General features: G+C 24.7%; 2 protein-coding genes across 10 annotated transcripts in view; one reads left to right on the top strand and one right to left on the bottom strand.

Moving 5' to 3' along the window:
- LOC127278830 (putative peptidyl-tRNA hydrolase PTRHD1) overlaps window positions 1-11,186 on the top strand; it is an 18,200-nt gene extending 7,014 nt beyond the window's left edge. Inside the window, exon 4 of the mRNA XM_051300752.1 lies at window positions 11,051-11,186. The gene's annotated coding sequence lies outside the window, so the exon portion shown is untranslated. The remainder of the gene's footprint in view (window positions 1-11,050) is intronic.
- LOC127278827 (collagen alpha chain CG42342-like) overlaps window positions 1-21,860 on the bottom strand; it is a 24,881-nt gene extending 3,021 nt beyond the window's left edge. For 2 of the 9 annotated variants that reach the window (XM_051300738.1, XM_051300745.1), the window contains exons 1-16: window positions 20,606-21,853; window positions 16,566-16,645; window positions 15,757-15,792; window positions 15,290-15,325; window positions 14,764-14,834; window positions 13,997-14,084; window positions 11,553-11,732; window positions 11,080-11,185; window positions 7,630-7,718; window positions 7,214-7,303; window positions 7,082-7,126; window positions 6,945-6,971; window positions 6,556-6,591; window positions 5,915-6,019; window positions 5,560-5,604; window positions 5,278-5,340 (exon numbers count right to left, since the gene is read on the bottom strand). In XM_051300738.1, coding sequence (XP_051156695.1) covers window positions 5,278-5,340; window positions 5,560-5,604; window positions 5,915-6,019; window positions 6,556-6,591; window positions 6,945-6,971; window positions 7,082-7,126; window positions 7,214-7,303; window positions 7,630-7,718; window positions 11,080-11,185; window positions 11,553-11,732; window positions 13,997-14,084; window positions 14,764-14,834; window positions 15,290-15,325; window positions 15,757-15,792; window positions 16,566-16,645; window positions 20,606-20,948 — 1,440 coding nt within the window. In that variant the 5' untranslated portion in view covers window positions 20,949-21,853. Of the gene's footprint in view, window positions 1-262; window positions 4,245-5,277; window positions 5,341-5,559; window positions 5,605-5,914; window positions 6,020-6,555; window positions 6,592-6,944; window positions 6,972-7,081; window positions 7,127-7,213; window positions 7,304-7,629; window positions 7,719-10,188; window positions 10,278-11,079; window positions 11,186-11,552; window positions 11,733-12,925; window positions 12,980-13,996; window positions 14,085-14,762; window positions 14,835-15,289; window positions 15,326-15,756; window positions 15,793-16,565; window positions 16,646-20,605 lie in introns of those variants that run through there. The other 7 variants (XM_051300746.1, XM_051300740.1, XM_051300741.1 and 4 more) reach the window with 7 other exon arrangements.

Genomic DNA, 21,860 nt, shown 5'->3' with positions numbered 1-21,860 from the left:
TATTTGGTATCACATTTCCAATGAGTATAAAGCGTTGATGTCGAATAAATCCATATTAAAATACCATTGTGGTCTCGCAGCAAAATCAATTTTTTTTTTTTTTTTTAAATATTTGTATATTTTTCTGTCATTCATTTTTTTTTTCGAAAATAATAAAAGTCAAGAGAGTTTAACTCTTTAACAAAAAATCATTACATTCGATACAAAATGCGAAGCAAAATTATCAAGAAAGAAGCATTAGGATAATCGATAAGAACACAAGCACATGCACATTCTGTTTATTAACCAGCAATATTTTGCTAAAAACAATCGTGTGTTTATCGTATTAGTAAGATGTTCACTTTTTTTTTTTTTTTTTCTCTTAACAATTATATTAAAGCGAGGTACTGTTCATATTTTAGTTTATATAGATAGAAATATTTTATCTTCAATGCGGATTAAATTTTCCATTTTCTTCTAAATAATTCACAATTATATTCTAAGAGTACATAAATTAAAAAAAAATAATTTAATTTCTATTTTTACATTTCGAAAGTTTAGAAAAATAATTTTAAACAGTAAATTTTTAACAAATAAAAAAATACAAAATTACAAAATTAAGGTAGTTTTGATTTTTTTTTTCAGTAAATTACTATTTTAATTAATTAATATTTTGATTCTATTTATTATTTTCTCTCGCCTTGAAGTTTCTATATTTCTATAATATTATACATTGTTTTAATTTGATTTAGGAATTTAGGTACATAAAATTTCGATTAAACTAAAAATGTATCAGTCCCTCCCTTCAAAATGTGCGCACATTATTAGCATAATTTCTACATAACAGAAACCAACATTGTTATCACTTAATTAACATTAATTCCTTAAAGTACACTTTATTTTATGGTATAACAGACATAATTTTTTGTTTTTTTTTTTTGTTTTGACTTTCATTAAATTAAGCAGTATATTTTACAATTTTCATTTTCTTAAGTAAACATCTTAAAGCAGGCGTAAATTGTATAATTAAATTTTTTTTTATCAAATATCGGTGTTAGTAGTAGTGCAACATTATACACAATCAGCTGTAGTAGAATTTATCAACGAATATTTATTATTATTATTTAAACAAAAAAAATATTCTTGTGCTGTCAAGAATTTAATTAAAAAAAAAAACATCCCGTCATGTTTGTTTCCATCTTGACAAATAATGAATAATTATATTCCTATTGATATGCTATTGATGGTAGTCTTATTTATTATTATATATTTTTTTTCAATAAAGTCTGTATTTTATATTTTTTTACATTCTCATTATATGAGAAGGTATTTTATAAATATATATTTTTTTTAATATTATTTTTTATAATTCAAATGGATACAGCCATACGAGATGTGCGATTTTACCAGCAAAATCTGTGACAAGAAATTAATAATAAATTTTTAAATGAAAAAAAAAAGAAAAAAGAAAACTTGGTTGGATTAATTGAACCAACAAAAACTTTAATCTTATATCAGTCCAGATGGTGCTTCTTCTTTTTAAAAAGTAATAGAACACATACTTTTAGAAACACCATCTAAAAAAAAAAAGTTTTCGGGACACGTGTCTTATATCCATTAGAAGAAAAATTTTTTATTACAAAAGTTAAGAGTGCTTATTATGACTTTTTTTTTGTCTTTTGCAAAATAAAAAAAAATGATACATATTCGAAGAATAAGATATGTCTATAACTATTATTTTTCAAAACAAACACATCACTACTGACAAGTCTTTTTTTTAACATTTATTATTATCTCTATCCGAAATACAAGTAAAATTTATAAGTTAATATATATATTTATTTATATGTATATTACCCGTTTAATAATACACGGCATATTTAGTTTTGATTATTAATCTATTAAAAATAATGTGATATTATCATCACCACAATAATACGTTTGAATTCGTAGAAAAGTTACGTATGAAAAAATATTTTGTTTTATTCCTGTTTTCTTATTATTTTTTTTTTGTCTCTTAAGTACATGAGTTACACTTAGTTTCTTATGAGAATTTTTTTTTTCATTATATTTAAAAAACCTTAAACAACTTTAACAAAAATTACTGTCAATCGACATAAGATTTATCTAGAATGTGAATTAATAAAATAAAAATGTTTCTCTGATGAGAAATTTAAAATTTCTAATCTGGACCATCGTGGCTGCATTTCGAAATATAAAAATAAGAATAATTATTGATTAATAAGATTAGAAAAAATATTTTAATTTAATATTTTTTTTTTTTTTTGAATTTATTGTTTATTATATTTTATAATCTACAAAATATAATTATTGTTTTTAATATATTATTGTAAATAATTACAATAATTAAAAAATTATTAATCTGTATTAATTATTATTAAAATTTAGAATTTTAATTCGAAATCCAGCCTCGAGTAAAAATTTATTATATTTCCAAACATTTTTAAACTAAGTATTAAAATATATGCCAATAGTTATTATTATATATAAAATAATAAACGCGTCTATGAATATCCATAATACTGTTCAATTTCAACCCTTAATGACGGGATTTAACAAACTTCGTGCGTTCGTAGATAATCATTCATTCTTGTAAAAGTAAGGAGAGGAACAAGAAAAAGAATAGTAGAGTAGTGTATCTTTTACATTGTCTTAAAAAAAAAACAATATCTTTTCATTACATATTTACTCTTATTTTGATAAGATTTCAATATTATCAAAATAAGAATTATATAATTCATATTTATTACTAATAATTAATATTAAATAGATAATTTATTTCTCCAATTATAAATTTTAATAATTAATTAAAATAATAAATATTGTTTAATTAAAAATTATTTTTTAATAAGTGATTCTATTAAAATAACAATAGAAGAAGCAAAATTAATTTACATATTTTCACACTAGTTATCAGTTTTTGAAAAAATAATCGAATATAGAAAAAATGTCTATATTTCTGTAAATACATAAATGATAATTGACTCGTAAGTTATATATATATAGAAGTGATGAAAAGATAATGTACTTTTTTTTCTTTTTATATACAGAGAATCTCTTAAAATATGTGCGGAAATTTTTTTTTTAGGATTTACCCATAGAATAAAAATTTTAAAATCAAGTTCCAACCTCCAATAAAGCTGAGAGTAAATTAAAATAAGTAGTAATTTGAACGAATGAAGTTAATATGTTTAATGTACAGGAAGATAAATGAAAATTGAAAGATGTATATTTTACTTGTTGGCGAGAGTGTGATGTTTTGAGAAATTAACAAGTGTTTGTTGTATTTACAAATCTCACTCTTCTCATAAGAATTTTTAAACCTTTTTCAATTTCTTTCTTTTAAAATGAAAGAATTAGTCAACAAATCATAGAAAATTTAGTCGAATCCAATTCATTCTTTTTTTTTTAGAGAGATTCTTAATAGACATGAGAAAGAGAGACGAGATAGAGAGAGAGAGAAAGAGAAATAGTTAAAGTTTACATATTCGAAAGCGTTTTTTGTTTAATTTTAGCACTAGAGGCAAAATGAAGTGGAAACGACAAAAGTCGCTTTGATTTTTTTTTTAAATTTGATTAATTATTTTTTCAATAATTGAAATTGATTTTATTTTATATTATTTATTTATAAAATATTTTTTAAATTAAAAATTTAAAGAATCAATTCCACGAATACTTGTTAATTGTTATAGAAATATCGTCAACTTAATAAGAATAATAAAAGTTGTAAAAATTTTTTTCAAAAAAAAAAATTTTTAATTAAAAAGATGTTCTTTTTTTTCATAAAACTTGTAAATAAAATTTATAAAATAATTGGTGTTTCCATTTCGCGACATTTGACACTTCAGCTCACTGGAATGTTAAATAGTTTTAACTATCACTGAATTTATTTTTTTTTTTTCTTTTTCGTATTGAAAAAAAAAAATGTTACGCTTTTTTTCTCTTAACGGGATATTTGATATTCGACATCAATAAATCAGATAAATTCTTTTTAAAATTAACACTCAAGTACGTTTTAAAAACTTTTATGCACACACTTGTGTCACAGAATTCAAAAATTCGTGATTAAAAAATCTGACGAATTTTATGCTTCTAAGATGCTGTAGAGATATACGTTTTGACGCATGCTGTAGCTTTAACGTAAATTCCGGAAATCTCAGCTGATGTGGGCTAGATAGGTTATTGTTGTTAACAATTTAGTACCTATCCCTTGTTAGTTGTTAGTCGTATCACCACGTGCCAACCTGTTTTTTTTGAAGCCGATTGTTAATAAGGAATTTTTTTTTTTTTACAAAAAGACTTACTACTTGTCATCATGAAGAAGTAGAAGCAGAAATGTCAAATGTATATATCGAAAAAAAAGAAATACATGCGCATATTAAATTAAAATTATTTTAAATTAATAAAAAAAAAAAAAAAAAAAAATACTTTCCTTTTGGAAAAGAAATTTTTTTAATTTCGTACATTAAAAAATTTTTTTGAACTTTTAAAATTATGATTTTTAATTAGACTTTTATTTCCCCCTGAGAATAAAAATTTATTCTCTTTAATTAAAAAAGAAAATTAGCTTGTTTTATCTTCACTTTCAAAAAAAAAAAAATAAAGATTTAGAATTTCTACAACAAAATTGTTGTAGAAAATAGCAACTTTTAACATTAATCAATATTTTGAGCCGCCTTCTTATACTTCTTCACAATATTATCACCTTAAATTCGCAAGTATTGTTTTTTTCACTTGAAGACGGATCAAAGAATTTTAAATTTCAAATTACTTTTAATCCACACGTTCGAGAAGAATCATACCTTTGAATTTTTTTTTTTTTTTTTTTTTTTTTTTTTTTTAGTGCGATTTCATGCAATTAGTGAGTCGTTAAATCTAATATTCCTTTATGTTATCCTAATTTATTGTTAGAAATATTTCAAATGTAAAAAAATTTCTAAAAATATTTAGCATATATTTTGTCCTATATAAATGATATGGGAAAAAAATTTTCATTATCGAAAAAAACCACCCCTATTGATTTTTAATTTTGCAAAATTCTTCATTGGAATTATTTAAAAGAATTGTAATTGAAATATTAAAATCGAAGATCAGGAGCTGTGAAAATTAAGTAGTGAAGAAAAATTGCGAAAATCGTAATAATTACGTTTTGTGCAATATTAAATCTTATATTCAACTGATATTTGTTGCAATATTCAGCAATGTATTCAAGTATACATAAACTCACGAAGAAGGCAATTAATGGTGATGTTAGGAGATTGTGATCCGTGATCTTACCATGGAACCAGATTTTCCACCATCTCCAGGCTTTCCCGATTCACCTCTTAATCCCATTGGTCCCTGAAATCAAAATTTACAAAAATGGAAATTAATTACCGTAAAAAAAGGACTAAAGCAACATTTTTTTCAAAAAGATTTATTTAAAAATAGAAACAATTCATTTGGTATTTTAATTATTAAATTCTTTGTAGTTGAAAATTGTTTTTTTTTCTTTTTATTAAATGTGAAAATTCTGCCACTTAAAAAATAGGTAAAAAAAATTACAAATTTTATACGTACAGGAAGTCCCATTGGACCTGGATCTCCTTTAACTCCCTTTTCTCCCTAAAAAATAAAAAAAGATAATATTTAAAAATAATTTTTTATAATTATCAAATATTTATATTTTCATAATTTAAATATAATAATATTTAAATAAATTTTATAAATACATAAAAACGTATTGTTGCAAAGAAAATTGTAAAAAAAATTTCTTTTCTCTTTATCAAAAATCTTTATTCAAAATTTCTTTAACTTGCATAATTTTTATTTCTTTTTATCTTTAATTTTACGAATTTGTCATTTTTTTTCTCGTTAAAAATGTTAATTGTAAAAAAAATAAAAATTTGTTATCAAAAACTTTATAATTACTGACAGGATCCCCTTTGGCTCCATCGTGTCCTCTATCTCCTTTGATTCCAGGCGGTCCTTGGAGTCCAGCCGAACCAGCAGGTCCAGGTGGTCCTGGTGGTCCCATTATCTAAAAAAAAAATAATATATACAGAATAACAAGAATTATCTGAAGCTGCAGATTTACTTATATTGTATGGATTATTTAGTTGATCTCTAACATCTTGGAGAAATCAGGGTCGCATTGGAATACAATGTGTGGAAGGGAATGAAACATCACAGATGCTGCCTTTTAAAGGGTATGGAATTCCATACTAAACCAATAACTACAATAGGGACACAATTTTGTCGCTGACTATAATATTTTATACTTTTCTTTATGTTAGATAACATCTTTGATTTTTCTTTTCTCAATAGAATTGCATTATTCCTTGCAATTGATCACAACAAAAGACACTATTTTGATGTTCGATTTTATTTATTCAAAATGATCATTATAATAAAAATTATTCATTATTTCGAAATATCATAATAATTTGTGTAATTTAATATGTTAATTATTAATTATTTTTAAACTGAATTGAAAAAAATAAAATTCGTTTTGAATCTTTGCAAAAAAATTTAAATTTTTTTCTTAAGATATTAGAAATAAATAATGAAACTTACAACTTCACCGGCGTTAACTTCAAATGTGCCATCTCCCTGTAAAAAGAAAAATTTGTTAAATATTTCTTATTCATATTTACAAAAAAAGAAATAAAAACTAGTGGACATTTTTTGTAAAATTTTATAAATAATAAACTTTTATTATGTAAACCTGAACGCAACTTCGTTTTTACTGTTTTATATTATACTTTTCTTTTTTTTTAAATTCTCAAGGGACTTGATACATATTCTTAAAAAAAATTCTTGTAAAGTATACAAAAATAATGTTTTAAGAAAAATTTTATGTTAAACTATAAAAATTTCTGATTTTATTTTATTGAATAAAATTTACTAAAATTTTTTGTTTTCTCTACAAATTATAAAAAAATATATATAAAAATAACAAATACCTGTCTCCGCCTCAACTTTTTGTACTTCTACTCGAATCCAATAATCACGATATCATGAAAAAAAAACACAAATTTTAATTATAAAACAAATAATTGCGATTTAATTTTTATATGAAAAAATTTCCTTTTTAACTCACCGATTCTCCTTTCTCTCCTTTTTCGCCTTTTTGACCTGGATAACCCTAGTTACAATAAAGAAAAAAAAAGTATAGTTATTCAGCAAAAATCTTCTAAAATATTAAATATCAATATTAAAAAAAAGAACGTACTGGAGGACCAGGTAAACCAGGTGGACCCATAAGTCCTGGCGGACCAATATCTCCATAATCTCCCTTTTCTCCTTTAGGTCCAGGAACTCCCTGATCGAAAAAAAATAATCTTACATTATGGTAACATAATATTTTCATTCCATGTCGACGAAGATAATTATCATAATGACAGTGACGAGATCTAAAAATCTTTTCTAAAAGGAATTAAAGGCTTAAATAAAATACAAGATTCAAATCAGTTGTTAAATATTCAAAATTATTTCGAAATGTTTGCATTGATTTTGCAAAAATTTTCTAAACTATTTGATAAATAAAATACTTTCAAGTGTATTAAATAATTTCAAAATTAGTTGATAATATATCGATATAATAAAAATGAAATTTAATTTGATTTTAATGAAAAATAATTAACTCACGGTCGATCCTGGAGGTCCTTGTATTCCAGGTTCTCCACTAACCCCATCCACTCCCGGCATTCCTTGAAGTCCATTTTCACCCTTTGGTCCTAAAATAAAAATACCATTTGTCCTTAATCAAATACAAGAATCTCAAGAATTATTTCAAAAATCCTTTTGTTTACATTCTATTATTTAATTATTATATTTCCCATTTTGAGGATATTCGCTCAAATAACAATATATTTTTATTTCCATTGTATACATGTTTTGATTACTTCCACTATAACATTTATATTCATTTATTTTATTTTGTTTTATTTATTATATAACATTTATTTTCATATGTTGCGAGTTTTTTTTTTTTTATTATTATTTTTATTTGTCGTTCTTTATTGACAATCTATGAAAAATGTCCTTTAAAAAATAATTGAAGGAAAAAAAAATGAATCAAATATTATTAAAATGATTAGCGCTTGTGAAATATAATTTTTGTAAAAGCAATTTGTTTTCACATAAAATATATTTATATATACATATATATATAAATTGCAGGATTTCTCATACAATGTGATTAAATATTATCCTTTAAGAAAGAATAATCAGATGTTCATTATACTTACGATTACTGAAGAATTGACATTGTCATGATGAACATTGGAGCCTCTAGCCCTCAAGTGGTAGATATTAGTGATTAGTGGTTCAAATTGACACACAGAAGAGATATTGGGTGTTACTTGCTACATAAATACAGATTAGTTACAAGCTACCTATACAAAAGTGATTGTAACGGTGCAATACACATAAAAACTATATATAAAACTAAGTAAATCTGTAAAATTTTCTAAATCTCTTTTTTTACGTTCCAAATTGTTCAATAAATAATTTTAAAAAATTACAATAATCTAAATTATTAATAATAATTTTATTTTTGAAATTATTAACATGAAAACTCAACTAACAAATTTTTATTATTATTTTAATATAATTTTTAACTTTAATTAAATTTACTTTTTTTTTTTTTTAAAATTCATCATACAAAAATATAAATTTTTGATTTAATTATTATACATTCCATGATTATTTTCATCTCTCAATATAAATGTGAAAACTCTCGTGTGCTTTTATTAATATTCGTCACATTCACCGCAAGCGTTGCCTGATTTTTAAAATAATAAATGAACAAAGAACGAAAGAAATTGCCAATTCAGTAAATGTTTCTTTCGCGCAAAATTATCACAGATTTACTCAGTTCTTTTCATTATTATCAAAATAGGAAAAAAAAAAAAAATTTTTTTTTCGAAAAATAGAGAATAAAAAAGTTACGCACCTACACCAGAAAATAAAAAATAATAAAAATAACTTCACACATATATAGAAAAAAATTATAAATTTTTGTGCTTACATTTATCTAATCATGCGTAAAAATATTAATAACACGCATATTTTATATACATAAACACCTTAACTAAAAAAAGAAAATTATTAAAAATTCTTAAATTATTATATTAACTGTCGTTTCTCAAAATTGAGTTCTGTGTAATTATTTAAATAATAAATAATTATAATTTCGTATTTAATTATATGGATAATAAATTTTAGATATTATAATTGAATATAATAAATTTACAATTGTGAAAAATTATTTATGAACAATTGAGTAATAAATTACTCGTTGTAAATATATTTTCAAATATACTTACGATTATACACGTGAATTCTAAATGTAAAATATTTATTTATTTTACATTAATGTAATAGCGTTTGTTTTAAAAAATAACAATATCGCACCTTATTCCTCTTTAAAAATATAATTATTGCCTTTTCTGGCAAAAAAAAAAAAAAAACACACATCCTGAATTCCATGATTTTTAGTCACTTATCAAAGGACATAAATTGATTTGTTGAAAATTCTCCTACTGCCATCATTATATATAATTTTCAAATAAATATAAAAAAGACAAAACTGACTCGTTGGATTAAAATAATATTTAAAGTTAACTTTGCCACCAATTTACGAATATTTGACAAAAAAAAAAAAAAAAAAAAAAAATTAATTAACGTTTTGTGTATAGTGAAGTATAAATATGAATGAATTGGTAAAATTGTTTTGTTGCACAAGAAATAATGTCATGCCACATTTTGACAACTGACAAGAATAATTTTTTTTTTTTTTTTTTTTAAATAAATAATAATCGATCCATCTCCAAGCACCAAATAGAATAGAATATATGCTACTGCAATCACTACAAGCATTCCTTTTTTTTCCTAGAGAGGGAAAGAGAGAAATAGGGGAGAAAGAGAAGAAGTTTGCTTTTTGTTGTTATTTACTGCATGCAAAACATGCACATGAAAATAGAAACAAACAAAAGTTAATTTGGCATGTCTGGAGAATATTGTCGTTCTCTCGCATTAAAGTGAATTAAAGTAGAGATATTCTCGCGTTGAGAATTGGATTTTCGTACACTGAATAGAATATGCAAGCTTTGGCATATATATTATAGAAGTAATATTAGATTTCATTGGCGAAATCGACAAAAAAAAAGTCAATTTTTTTTTTTTAACTATATTAAAGCTTACCCTTTTCCCTTGCTTTCCCCTAGTACCCCTCTCGCCATTAGGACCAGCGGGTCCCGTTGGACCCGTTTCTCCTTTCTCGCCCTGGAGCCCTGTGTACCACGTATATGAAAAAATATCACCACTTGCACTCATACGGTACTGAGTACAAATATCCTTTCTTTTTTTTTTTTTTTTTTTTGTTACAATTTCAGCATAAAAAAAAATGCACATTTTTTTTGTATTATTTAATACCGTCAACGTGTGAATGCGCAGTATAAGGACATTTTCCAAGTAGTCATATAGTTTCCTAGGAGATTTATTATGTGTCTCCTAACAAATAACACGCAACTCGCGACAGTGAATAGGATAAATGAAACTTGTCGAGTTTTGTATGGATGAGACACTTCATACCGAATATAAAGGATAGTTAAGCATTCACAATAACTGCACTTTATAGGACACTGAAGTAAACTCTTTCATTGAAATCAAATGCAGAGGTTTCTTTTTTTTTTTTTATTCATTAATCCCCCGCCACCATATAGTATATAAACAAAAAAAATATTTATAAAAAATTTGTTTATTATTAAAATTATTTTTTATTATTAAAAAAATGGTGTAGAAAATTTTTCTAATTGGTGGTTGATTGTAAAAAAATTTCAAAAACAAAAATTATTAACTCTTAATTCTCGTCTATATTAAATAAAATAAATTTTAGATTCCTTTTTTTACGACTAAATTTTATCATATAGTCAAATAAGAGTGAAATTTATGACAAACATCTTAATTAAAAATAAATTCCCACGAATTTTTTTTTTTTTGACAATGATATATAATTATTCGCCTTTTTTTTGTGTTTGTGGTGATAAAGTATTGACTTTTTCAGGAATAATGATTTAAGTGCAACGTGCTTACCTGCAGGTCCAGGGGGTCCTGGTGGCCCTTCAAAGACACCCGTCGGAAATGGTTCACCATCGAGCGACGTCGTTAAACCTCGATCTCCTTTGTCTCCTTTATCGCCCTGTTTAAAATTTTTAATTTTCAAATATATTTATACACCGCTTCAGGAAACGACCTACTATTGAATATATTTCACAATGAAATGAAAAGAACAACTGCAATGTTTGCGGAAACACATCAGTGACAGTAAAATCAATTTTTACATTTAGAAGAAGAAAAAAAAATACTCTACGTAAGTATAATTAACTAAAAATAATTGTTTTTAAAAAAGATTTTTTTTAATATATTTTTTTTAAATATATTTTTGAAGAAAAAGAAATTTTAAGAAAAAAGGATAACAAAAAAAATTGCATTGAAATATTTAGAGCAAATTCAAATGAATTTTTAACTATTCTAGGTAAATGTTTATTGTGTATAAAATATTTTACCTTTTGACCTACAGATCCTGCCGCACCAGGAGGCCCAATGGGACCTATTGGCCCTGCTGCGCCTTTCTCGCCCGGTGGTCCAACTTCTCCTGGTAAACCCTGTCTACCGTCGTGTCCGGGCAAGCCTTCAGTTCCTGAAGGACCCGCGGGTCCAGGTGGTCCAGGTTCACCTGGTTCTCCCTATATGCCAGTACAAATGAAAATTCAATTAGTTATATGCAACAATTCAATTATTTTATTCTTTAAAATCAAAGAAACACATCCCCGACATTTAATCAATTAAGTTAAAATAGAAAATTATCTGTTCAACCAACACAATTAAAATTTGTCACTCAATTATTAAAATAAATAAATACAAAACTTAATTTTAAATTTAAAAAAAAATCATTTTAATTTTTACAAAAACCAAATTTTTAACAAAAAATAATTTAGAAAACGAATTAACCCCCCCTTTTTTTTATCATATATTATAAATAAATGTAATTAGACAGTTTCTTATCAATTAATCACTATCAACCGATTAAAAGACTTTTTTTTTTTACTGATAAATCGTTCTCCACATTAATTAAAAGACCGTTTTTATCGATAATGGTATAATAATAATTATTATTTTCACGAAAAATGTCTTTTAATCAATTACATTAAAAAAAAATATACATTAGTGTCTTATCTTGAATGAAAATTAATGAAATGTTAAAAAGATAATATTTAAATTCTCAAAATTTTGAGTACTCTGCGCGCAGTGTCCTTTAAAAAAATAAATAAATTTCAAATCCTACATGCAATTAAAAGAGACATGCATATATTATTTATAATAGAATTAAAAAATTCTCGTGCATAGACAAGCAAAATGAATAATGATAATACATTATTGAAAAAAAAAATCTGATTGGTGTAATTGCATTTTTACCTTAAATTTTTATGAATATAACATTTTCTTGTACACACGAAAAAAGTAGGTAGAGGTAGCATTCACAGTGTGCTAAACACGATAGTTTACATAGAAAGAAAGGAGAAGCAGGATCAAAAATAATTAATATAATTTCTTTTTTCAAAAATTGTAAATAGCAAATATATATATATATCAATTGTTTGAAATATCGATTCATATTCTAAAAATAGTCAATTCTTTCGTTCAGATTTCCTATATTTGAACGAGCCCAATGTTTGCCTTTTGAGACGATTTCTCTCAATAAATGCACTTGTTCAAACGGAAAACAAATCAATAGATTTCACTATAATTAAAAATTCAATATAAAAAATAAATTTTCTTTTTTTTATAACGAATTAAATATTTATATATAAATTTGAGAAGGGGTATTTTTGCATGTAAACTTTTTTTTTTGTGAGTCCTGAAATACAAGCGGACTTACTTTTAACTGTATGATGGTCTGCGCGCTGATATTATGTCCCTGCTCCTGAAGTCCCTAGAAGTAGGTCAACTACAGGTAAAAACCAAATCGCTACCAGATAAAAGATATACGGGAAGCACTCGCAAGGAAACCCAGTGAGGATTATTTTTGAGGATTTAATATATATATATATAATATTTATCTCATTTCTTATTCAACTCCGACATGCCCAGAGAGATACCTAAAGACTGTAACTTAAATATATAATATGTATATGAATACCATTACCAATCAAAACCAAAAAAAAAAAAAAATGTACTGCTATATGATTAAAAATGAGTAACTGTTTTAATAAAAAAAAAAAAAAAAAAAACTACTTTGACTAATACTTTTATCTGAAAAATCTCTCAGAAAAAATTAAAGTTGTAAAAGACATTTATCATTTGTCGAATCAAAACGGTAGGAACAAAAATTACAAAATTTTTTTTCACCATTATTAATTTTACGCAATTTTAATAAATATTTAAAACTATTTGAAATGATTATTTATTTCTCAATAAATGTTTCCTAAAAATCATGAGTCCAATTTTTCTAGTTTTTTTTTTTTTTCGAAAATCATAAATTCAAATTTTTACTATATTTCGAAATTATTCACAAGGTCAAATTTCTCTGTAATAAACAATAATTTATATCAAACATTTTTTTAGGGTGGAAATTCGATTCAATAAAAATACTTTATGGAAAAAAAAATTATAATTAATTTTTAAAGAATATATTTGAAATGTTTTTTATTCAACTTCAATAATGAAAAATTGCAGACAAGTTTGAAAATTTCAAAAACTAGTTTTAAAAGAAACTTTAAAAAAAATTGAATGTGTAATTTCCTCTGAATATTTTTTAAATAATCATGTCAAATGGTTTTTCTTTTTTGTGTGTGAAGAAAAATTTCGATATTTTTGATATGTAATCATATTGCAGTACAATATACATGTATCAACAAGAGAACGCTACACCGAAAGCACCGCATAATGCAACAGTTATTGTCAAAAAAAAACCATATAAACGAGCCGTGGTTTTTGAAGGTTTCGTTACCTTCAACGCTATTATCTCCGCATAGCCAATTGTGCCGCCTCGAAGAGTTGTCACCGATCTTTTTAGCCCGAGTCCCTGTGCATTGACCCGTAGATGGAAAAATTGTTTATTTTTTTATTTGTTTTATAAAATAAAGGAGATTCTATACATATTTTATTTCAAATTGTATATTTCTTAAACGTAAATTCCTTTCTACTTACAATACACAACAACCTATTATATACCTAATGCTACTCTCAGTTAATAAAAATTAAGCCATTAAAAAATAATTTTATTTTTTTCTTTTAACTATTATTCTAATTTAAACAATTACGTTTATTTAAATTTTGTATTTATTTTCTATTTAAAATTTTTTTTAACTTATTAAATAGCTTAATTTTCATTAACTTTAAATTAAAGAAATGTAAATTATAAATTATTATTATAAATAAATAGAAAGATAAAAAAATTGATTAAATTCTAAAATAATGAAATTAATTATTAAATTATTTTAATAACTTTGAAATAATCGAAAGAATTATTTCACCTTTAAATAAACCTCTCGTTATTATAATTCATAATAACAACTTCTAATATTGTAACAACAAAATTGAAAAAAACGAACTCCGACCGTAAAATAAATTAAATAGCAATGTAAAAAAAAAAAGTTTAGTCGAACTAATTTTCTGATTACTAAGGTTTAATTGAGGTTTTTGGAATTTAAAAAAAAAAAATAAATAAAAATTTATCTTTTTGTTAAAATAATGTTATCGGAGTTAATAGATACCTTTACTGCTGAGAATACATCATAACCAGGACTTCCTAACTCTCCTTTTTGACCTTTATCTCCACTCTTGCCCTAAATAAATAAAAATGTATTTTATCAAAATTATTCTTGTAAAATTATACCATATACTGTGTTGCAAAAAAATAAAAAGCCCTGTTTTTTGATTTTAAATTGAACAAAATACTTTGCGGACCGAGAAGTTATGAGATCAGGGTGGCCGTAAAATTTAATTTTTAAAAAACGTTTTCCTGACTAAGTTTCTATTTTTCCTGATTTTCAGCTTTTTTTTCCTAATCTATAACCACCCTAAAGATAATTTAATATGCCTGCTTAAAAACATTTTATTTATCTCTAAAATAAAAATAATTTTATTTTTACATTTTTTTTTTTTTGTATAAATACAAAAAATCTATTCGAAGTTTGTTTAAAGTTGAAAAAACGAAAATTATATTTAAAAAAATAATAAAAATAAATATAACTTGTTACAAAAATTAATTTATAAATAAATTTTTCATTAAAAAACTTACCGGTTCGCCTTTTGGTCCATCTAATCCAATCGGACCCTTAAAAAGAAATTGAGAAAAAATATTATTTTCCAGATTATCGTATATAATATATATACATCGTAATAATGTCGCGCTGCAAGTGGAAAGGATTTAATTTTCCCTTGTTCATTATAATATATATATATATCTATATAGGTGTATGTATTATTTACGGACAGTTTATTTTGTTGAATTTCAGTTAATTTTAAATTAAAATTTTAATCCACACGGAAATATTAATCGTAACATGCTTGCAGGCATTAATTATACACCTCTTTTCAATCGTGTTTCATATACATGGACATTAATTATTAGAGAGACAAAATAATATTATATTAAAAATAAATAAACTGCCTCCACCGTTATAATAAATAAATAAATAAAATAAAAATTATATCATGCATAAATAAACGGGAAATAAAAATGAAATCAAATAAAACTAAATATACCGGAAAACCATTTTTCCCCGGAATCCCAGCTACACCCTGTAAGATAAAGGTTATTACAAATTAAAATTAGTTAATCTTTATTAATTTTACATGCAAAATGACAGGATTTTGTTGTTAATAAAATAAATATGCATCTCGTTATTACTTTTTATTAAGATTACAATAATTATTCTAAATTTTCATGCAACTGAAAAAGAAATTTTTTTATTTTAAATCATCAATAATTTGACTATTATTAAATAAATATTTCAATTTAACCAAATAATTATAATTGCATCAATTAAATTTTGATTCAATTACAGAAATGATTAATTCAAATAATATTTATTCGATTGAAATCGAAATTATTATTACTTTAAATAAATATTTAATAATAGTCTAGTAATCGATCACTTGAATCAAATAAATTTCTTTCAGTATATATTTTTTTATGAATTCTTTATTGTATTACTGAAAAGAATAAAGTGAAAATAAATATCTACAAAAGTGTTAGTAAAACAATTCTAAATTCTATTATTACTACTATTATTACTACTATTATTACTATATATAAGTAAATATATAATACATTATTTTTCACCTTTTCTAAATTAAGAAAATTTTTTCTTTACATTTCGGGGGACATGGAAAATTTTTATTTTTTATTTTATTTTCTAATTAAATTTCTAATTATGATGAAAACAAAAACGTGCGCTTCAAAAACAATAATTATTTATTATTTTTATTAATTAATTTTAATAATTAATTGATTATTTATTATCCTCTAAATAAACATACGTGACAGAATAAATGAAAGTTGTATTTCTTACCTGTGTACCTAAGTCTCCGGGGTCTCCTTTTTTTCCTTTCCTCCCTCTTTTTCCTGGAGGTCCTGGAACACCAGGCGGACCTGAAACATATAATTCATAATTTCATTTCAATTTACTGCTTCTTGAGATATAAATTAATGATATAAATTTTTTTTTTACAGTCTCCTTTTTTTCAACCACAAATTCATTTAAATTTAAATAATATATTTCGTCTAAAATTAAGTGCCAAATATTTTATAGACGTAAGAAAAAACTTTTTCTTTTTTTTTTTAATATATCAATATCTAGGAGACACCATATACTTTTTTTCTACCAACATGTATTGATTTTCAAATTGACATATTCATATGAGGAATGGATGGCTCTTAGAATATGCATTGTTGCTTGGATGATATTCCCATGTGGGAATCTTGAACCGGCGATTGCGCCGGAAATTACGCTTTATTAAACTCTTGACCCGTCGTTTAGATGAGATATAACTAAATTGTTGATTGTATAGAGCAGAAATAGTCTCCGATCTAATTTGACACATCGAGTGATTTATTGTATACAAATTCCTATCATTCCTATCACTTACATAATAAGAACAAAATTTACTTTTCTTATCTTAACAAATTATCATCAATTTTTATTATTATTTTCTATATTGATTTTATTGATTTATTTCTCAATCCCCATGAAGAATAATTATATAATTTTCTTCATAAACTTTCTTATGAAAATTAATTTTTATAATCAAATAAAATGATTTATTTAAAAAAAAACTATATTTATTTTTAAATTGATTAATGTTTTTTTTAAATTGAATTTGAATCAAATCATAATTTAATTGGAGAAATCATTATAAATTTAAAAAAAATTTTTAAATTTAAATCAACGAAAATGACTAAACGAGAGTTTAAATTATTTTAAACGTCTATATTTCTAATTTTATATTCTCTCGTTTCTACTAATTTTTGTCGGTTTGTTATTCATTTTAGTCGTTTTCTTATACTCATTTTCCAATTAAAATGTACGACAGAAATTTACAGCGACAATCACTGATAATTTTAGTTCCTATATATATATATATTTTAACTGGTCCATTACTGAGAAACGACTAAAACTTGAGAGGAATTTATCTTATTGAAGTTATAAAAGGCAAAATTATTCTAAAAATCATTTTTAGTATAAAAAAAGATTTTCTAAAATAGAATAAAAATTCTCAATATAATTTCCTTCAAATGAAAATTCTATAAACTAAAAATTCGACGATGTGTAAAATTCAATTAAATTGAAATTGAAAAAAATTCTGCCTCATAAAATTCGATTCATTGAAATAAATTAAATATTCTCATAAAAATATTTGAAAATAATGAAAAAGGGAATTATTTTTTATACCAGATGGCTCAGAATTTTCAATTCCAAATTTAGAGGAAAAAATACTTATATATTTAGAACTAGACTGATTGTAGACAAGACGATGACATTTTCGAAAGACGCAGTGTGTGTATATATACACTTCATATATGTCATATTCTGACAAGTGCCTACTTATATTAGAACTCATCCGAAAGGCGTCAAGTTGCGACTGCTCTAACCATGAAAGGGTGACAAGCATGAGAAGAATGTTGAGATATGTACATAAAGAGGGGTTGGTTTGGTGTCTGAGAGTGAACGCGAAAAAGCCGGAAGGGTGATGTTACCAGGTGAAGATACTCCACTCACGGTAATTGCCTTCCTGCCTCTTGGTGGCCCTGTCTCTGCTCTTTCTTCAAAGTCACTTAGAGTTGCCCCTATTTATCTGAGACGGCACTTTGTAACTCGGGTTGGGGTTTAAATAATATGGAACCTTACGTAATAGAGAGAGAGAGAGAGTGAGAGATGAGTCGAGTGGAGTGTATTGTTACTAAAAATAAAAAAAACTCTTTCTTTTCTATCAAAGAAAAAAGAATCTAGCAACAATATGGTACATTACGATTATCACAAAATTTCATCACACTAAAATATGCGTCACATAAATTAATTTTTTGCAAAAATTATTCTCAATTTAATTTCACAATAAATAGGTATTTTATTAACTACTTTCGTATAACAGATTAACTTCGAAATATTTCACATTACTTTTCCAATATTTTAAATTCTCCTTATTCAAATTGATTTTGATCACTCTTTTATATATAAAGAATATAAATTTTTTATCCAGCGGAAATTAAAATGTTTTTCTATTTATTTCGATTTGTGATTATAATGAAAACGATTTTGTAAAATAAAAAAAAAAAAAAAAATGTTTGTCCTCTCAAGGGGTTAAAAATAGAGATGTGCAAATACTTCGAATTTTAATGGAATTGGATTGAACATTCGATCCATGCTAATTCAAATAGAGGAAGTCAAATTTCAACAGCTTGCAACACCTTCCAGTTGGAAACCTAAATTAAACCAGAAATTAAAATTTCAAACGATAAATATAAAAGAAAAAAATAATCATATTATAAATAATTTTATTTCTAATTCAACTCTAAAAATATATAAAAAATTTATTTAGATAATTAAATATTTTTTCTAAATAAAAATTTTATAGGAAAAAAAAAATTATCTATTATATATATATATATATATATATATAATTGAAAATAGATAAGAAAACAAAAATGCAGAAGAAGAAAATCAGTTTTTGAAAATGAATTAATTTCATTTTGACCACCACGAGATTCATATTACATATTAATACAGTGATATATCGTGCTTTAACTTGATTGAATGAGATGATTGTATTCCTGTCCCCTTGTCATACGGACGTGAACAATTTACGTGAAAATCCGGCGTGGCGTCTCGTCGCATTGTTTAAAGATATGGGTTATAATTTGAAACATAAATTCCATTGAAACCTTATTTGAATGTATTCCAAGGTGAAAAAGATTCGTATATGTCATAATCAATTTGACGAGAGTATTAAATAAAACTAGATATGAAGAATTTAAACGATATAATATTAAATTAATATTATATATTATAAAATGCCTTTTCATCTTTACTTGTCACCCTAGAGTAAAGATTCAAAATATTTTTTTTTCTTTTTTTTAAATGCTAATATTTAATAATAAAATTTTGTTTTCCCTAATAAAGAAGAATTTCTCTGTTTTTTTTATGTGAAAAAGAAATTTAAATTATTTCTATAAACCCCCCTTCTATTGTCCTTAAGGAATATCGAGAATTATACTGAAATACGGCAACGCCGCATCTACTATGCGGAAGAGAATGGTCCATTCAAGATTACAATCTTTTACATTGCACATATCCTTCATCTACAATGTTTGAAAGAGATTTTTTCCCTGGAATGAAGACACATGACACTGTCAATTGTCCTTATTTCCATTAAAAAAGAGTATATAGTTTCTAGTTTTCCTTATTTTCATATTCTATAATGCTGAGAAAATAATTTATTATATGAAATTTTTTTTTTTTTTTAATTAATTAATGACATGATTTTTATAATTATAAAATTATTATTTTTCACAAAGAAAACTCGAATTGTAAAATTGTAATTCAATTATATTTTATTTATTTATCAAAACAGTTTAATTTCTTTATCTCTAATTTTTTAATAATAATAATTATTAATAGTTAATTTATTATTTAACATTTCTTTATTATTATTATTGAATAAAATATAACAATGTGTAACGTTCCTTTCAGTTAAATAAAACAAACAAAAGATTCATTCATTAACTCTTTTGTTTTATCTCTATTATTTTGTCCTTTAATAAAAAGTAAGCCAATTTTTTTTTTTTGAAAAGAATCACATTTTTTTCTCCCCTTTAGAAGTTGACAATATTTTTACTCTAAAAATATGAAAGTCATGCTGAATCTCTGTTTTCCAATCTGAAATTCCAGAGCGAATTTTTTTTTTTTCTCTTCAGAATAAAAATTCTATATTTTATCTCAATTAATTTATAAATAAAAAAAGGTGTAAAATTTCTTAAATATAAAATTGAAAAACAATTTTACAATTCTTTAAATTGTAAATTAAATTGTAAAAAATAAATTATAATTCTACTAACCTGGTGGACAATTACACTCGACATCCCTTTTTAATCTAAAAATTTCATCTCCCTCGGGACGTGGTGAATGAACATTAAATTGCTGCTCAAATTCTCGTCGTAGCCGTTGATAAATGAGATCTGGTTGAATTTGACACTGTGATTCAAGATAGGCTATCCTGGACTCAAGAAGATACTCGCGGTAAACAAGAACGCCGGAAATAGTTAAACTGACAATACAGAGGATACATATAGGCCAGCTGAACTTCCTCGCTTTCTCGATTTTGTCAGATTCGTTGCTTTGAAATTTTTTCGGCATCGATACCTCCAGACTTTCTTTAGGCCAATTTCCCTTTGACTCCATAGTATATGTTGTTTTTTTTTTTTTTTTTTATTTTGGAAAATAATTTGATTTAAAAGTGATCTCTTGTCATGTGCAATGAGATGAAAAGGAAACACACATAAGCGACATACAAAAAAGAAATGAAAGTACTACAAGTACATTGATTCAGAATGTAACTGATATAAAAGAATGAATGTAAAGAAATGTGTTTACTTTTTTTTTCTGGAATTTATTGTAGAGTTAGTGGAATTTTATTCGCGTGTTATATTTATAAACGGATGAATTTATGAATTTTAATACAAACACATTGATGAGGAATGTGTGTGGGCGTGAGCGTGTCTGTATTTGGATGAATGATTGGTTGGATGAATGAGTGGATAGATGGGTGGAAGGCAGGAAGGATGAAGAAATGGATGGATGTATGGACGGATGAAGTAGACGAGTCCTCAAATATCCATCCGGAATACGACACACGCACACTTTCGTTTTCACCTGTATGTATAATGCGATGGTTTAGAAGTACACTCAACTTTAAACGAGTTCACAAAACAATTGGAAATATCATATACGATAAATAACGATTGTTTAGTCACTTTAATACCGCCTCCACCCAATTTTTTTTCATTATAATTCAAAAAAACGTCTTGAACTCCACATCCCGATTTTTTATAAACCAGGGACAAATATTTAAATACTCAAAATTAAAGTAAACACATGCATAGTGCAAGATTAATAATATGTCAATCACACTGTTGTCACAATTGTATAATGAATAACATTTAAACTCGTCAAGATTTTGATTCATATATTAATTGAACTTGACAGAAACGTGACAATGACAGTTTTAACATTTTTCTTCATCTTCACGGTATGATACTCGCGTGGAGACTGGGAACGGGGAAATGCCAATGTATGGGGGTGAGGGTGAGGCTT

This window comes from Leptopilina boulardi, unplaced genomic scaffold (genome assembly GCF_019393585.1).
Source record: "Leptopilina boulardi isolate dan_hultmark-lab unplaced genomic scaffold, ZJU_Lbou_2.1 LbouV2_211, whole genome shotgun sequence".
In the NCBI taxonomy this organism is placed as follows: Eukaryota; Metazoa; Arthropoda; class Insecta; order Hymenoptera; family Figitidae; genus Leptopilina; species Leptopilina boulardi.
The sequence above is the reverse complement of the archived record's forward strand: the minus strand, read 5'-3'. Positions and strand labels throughout refer to the sequence as shown.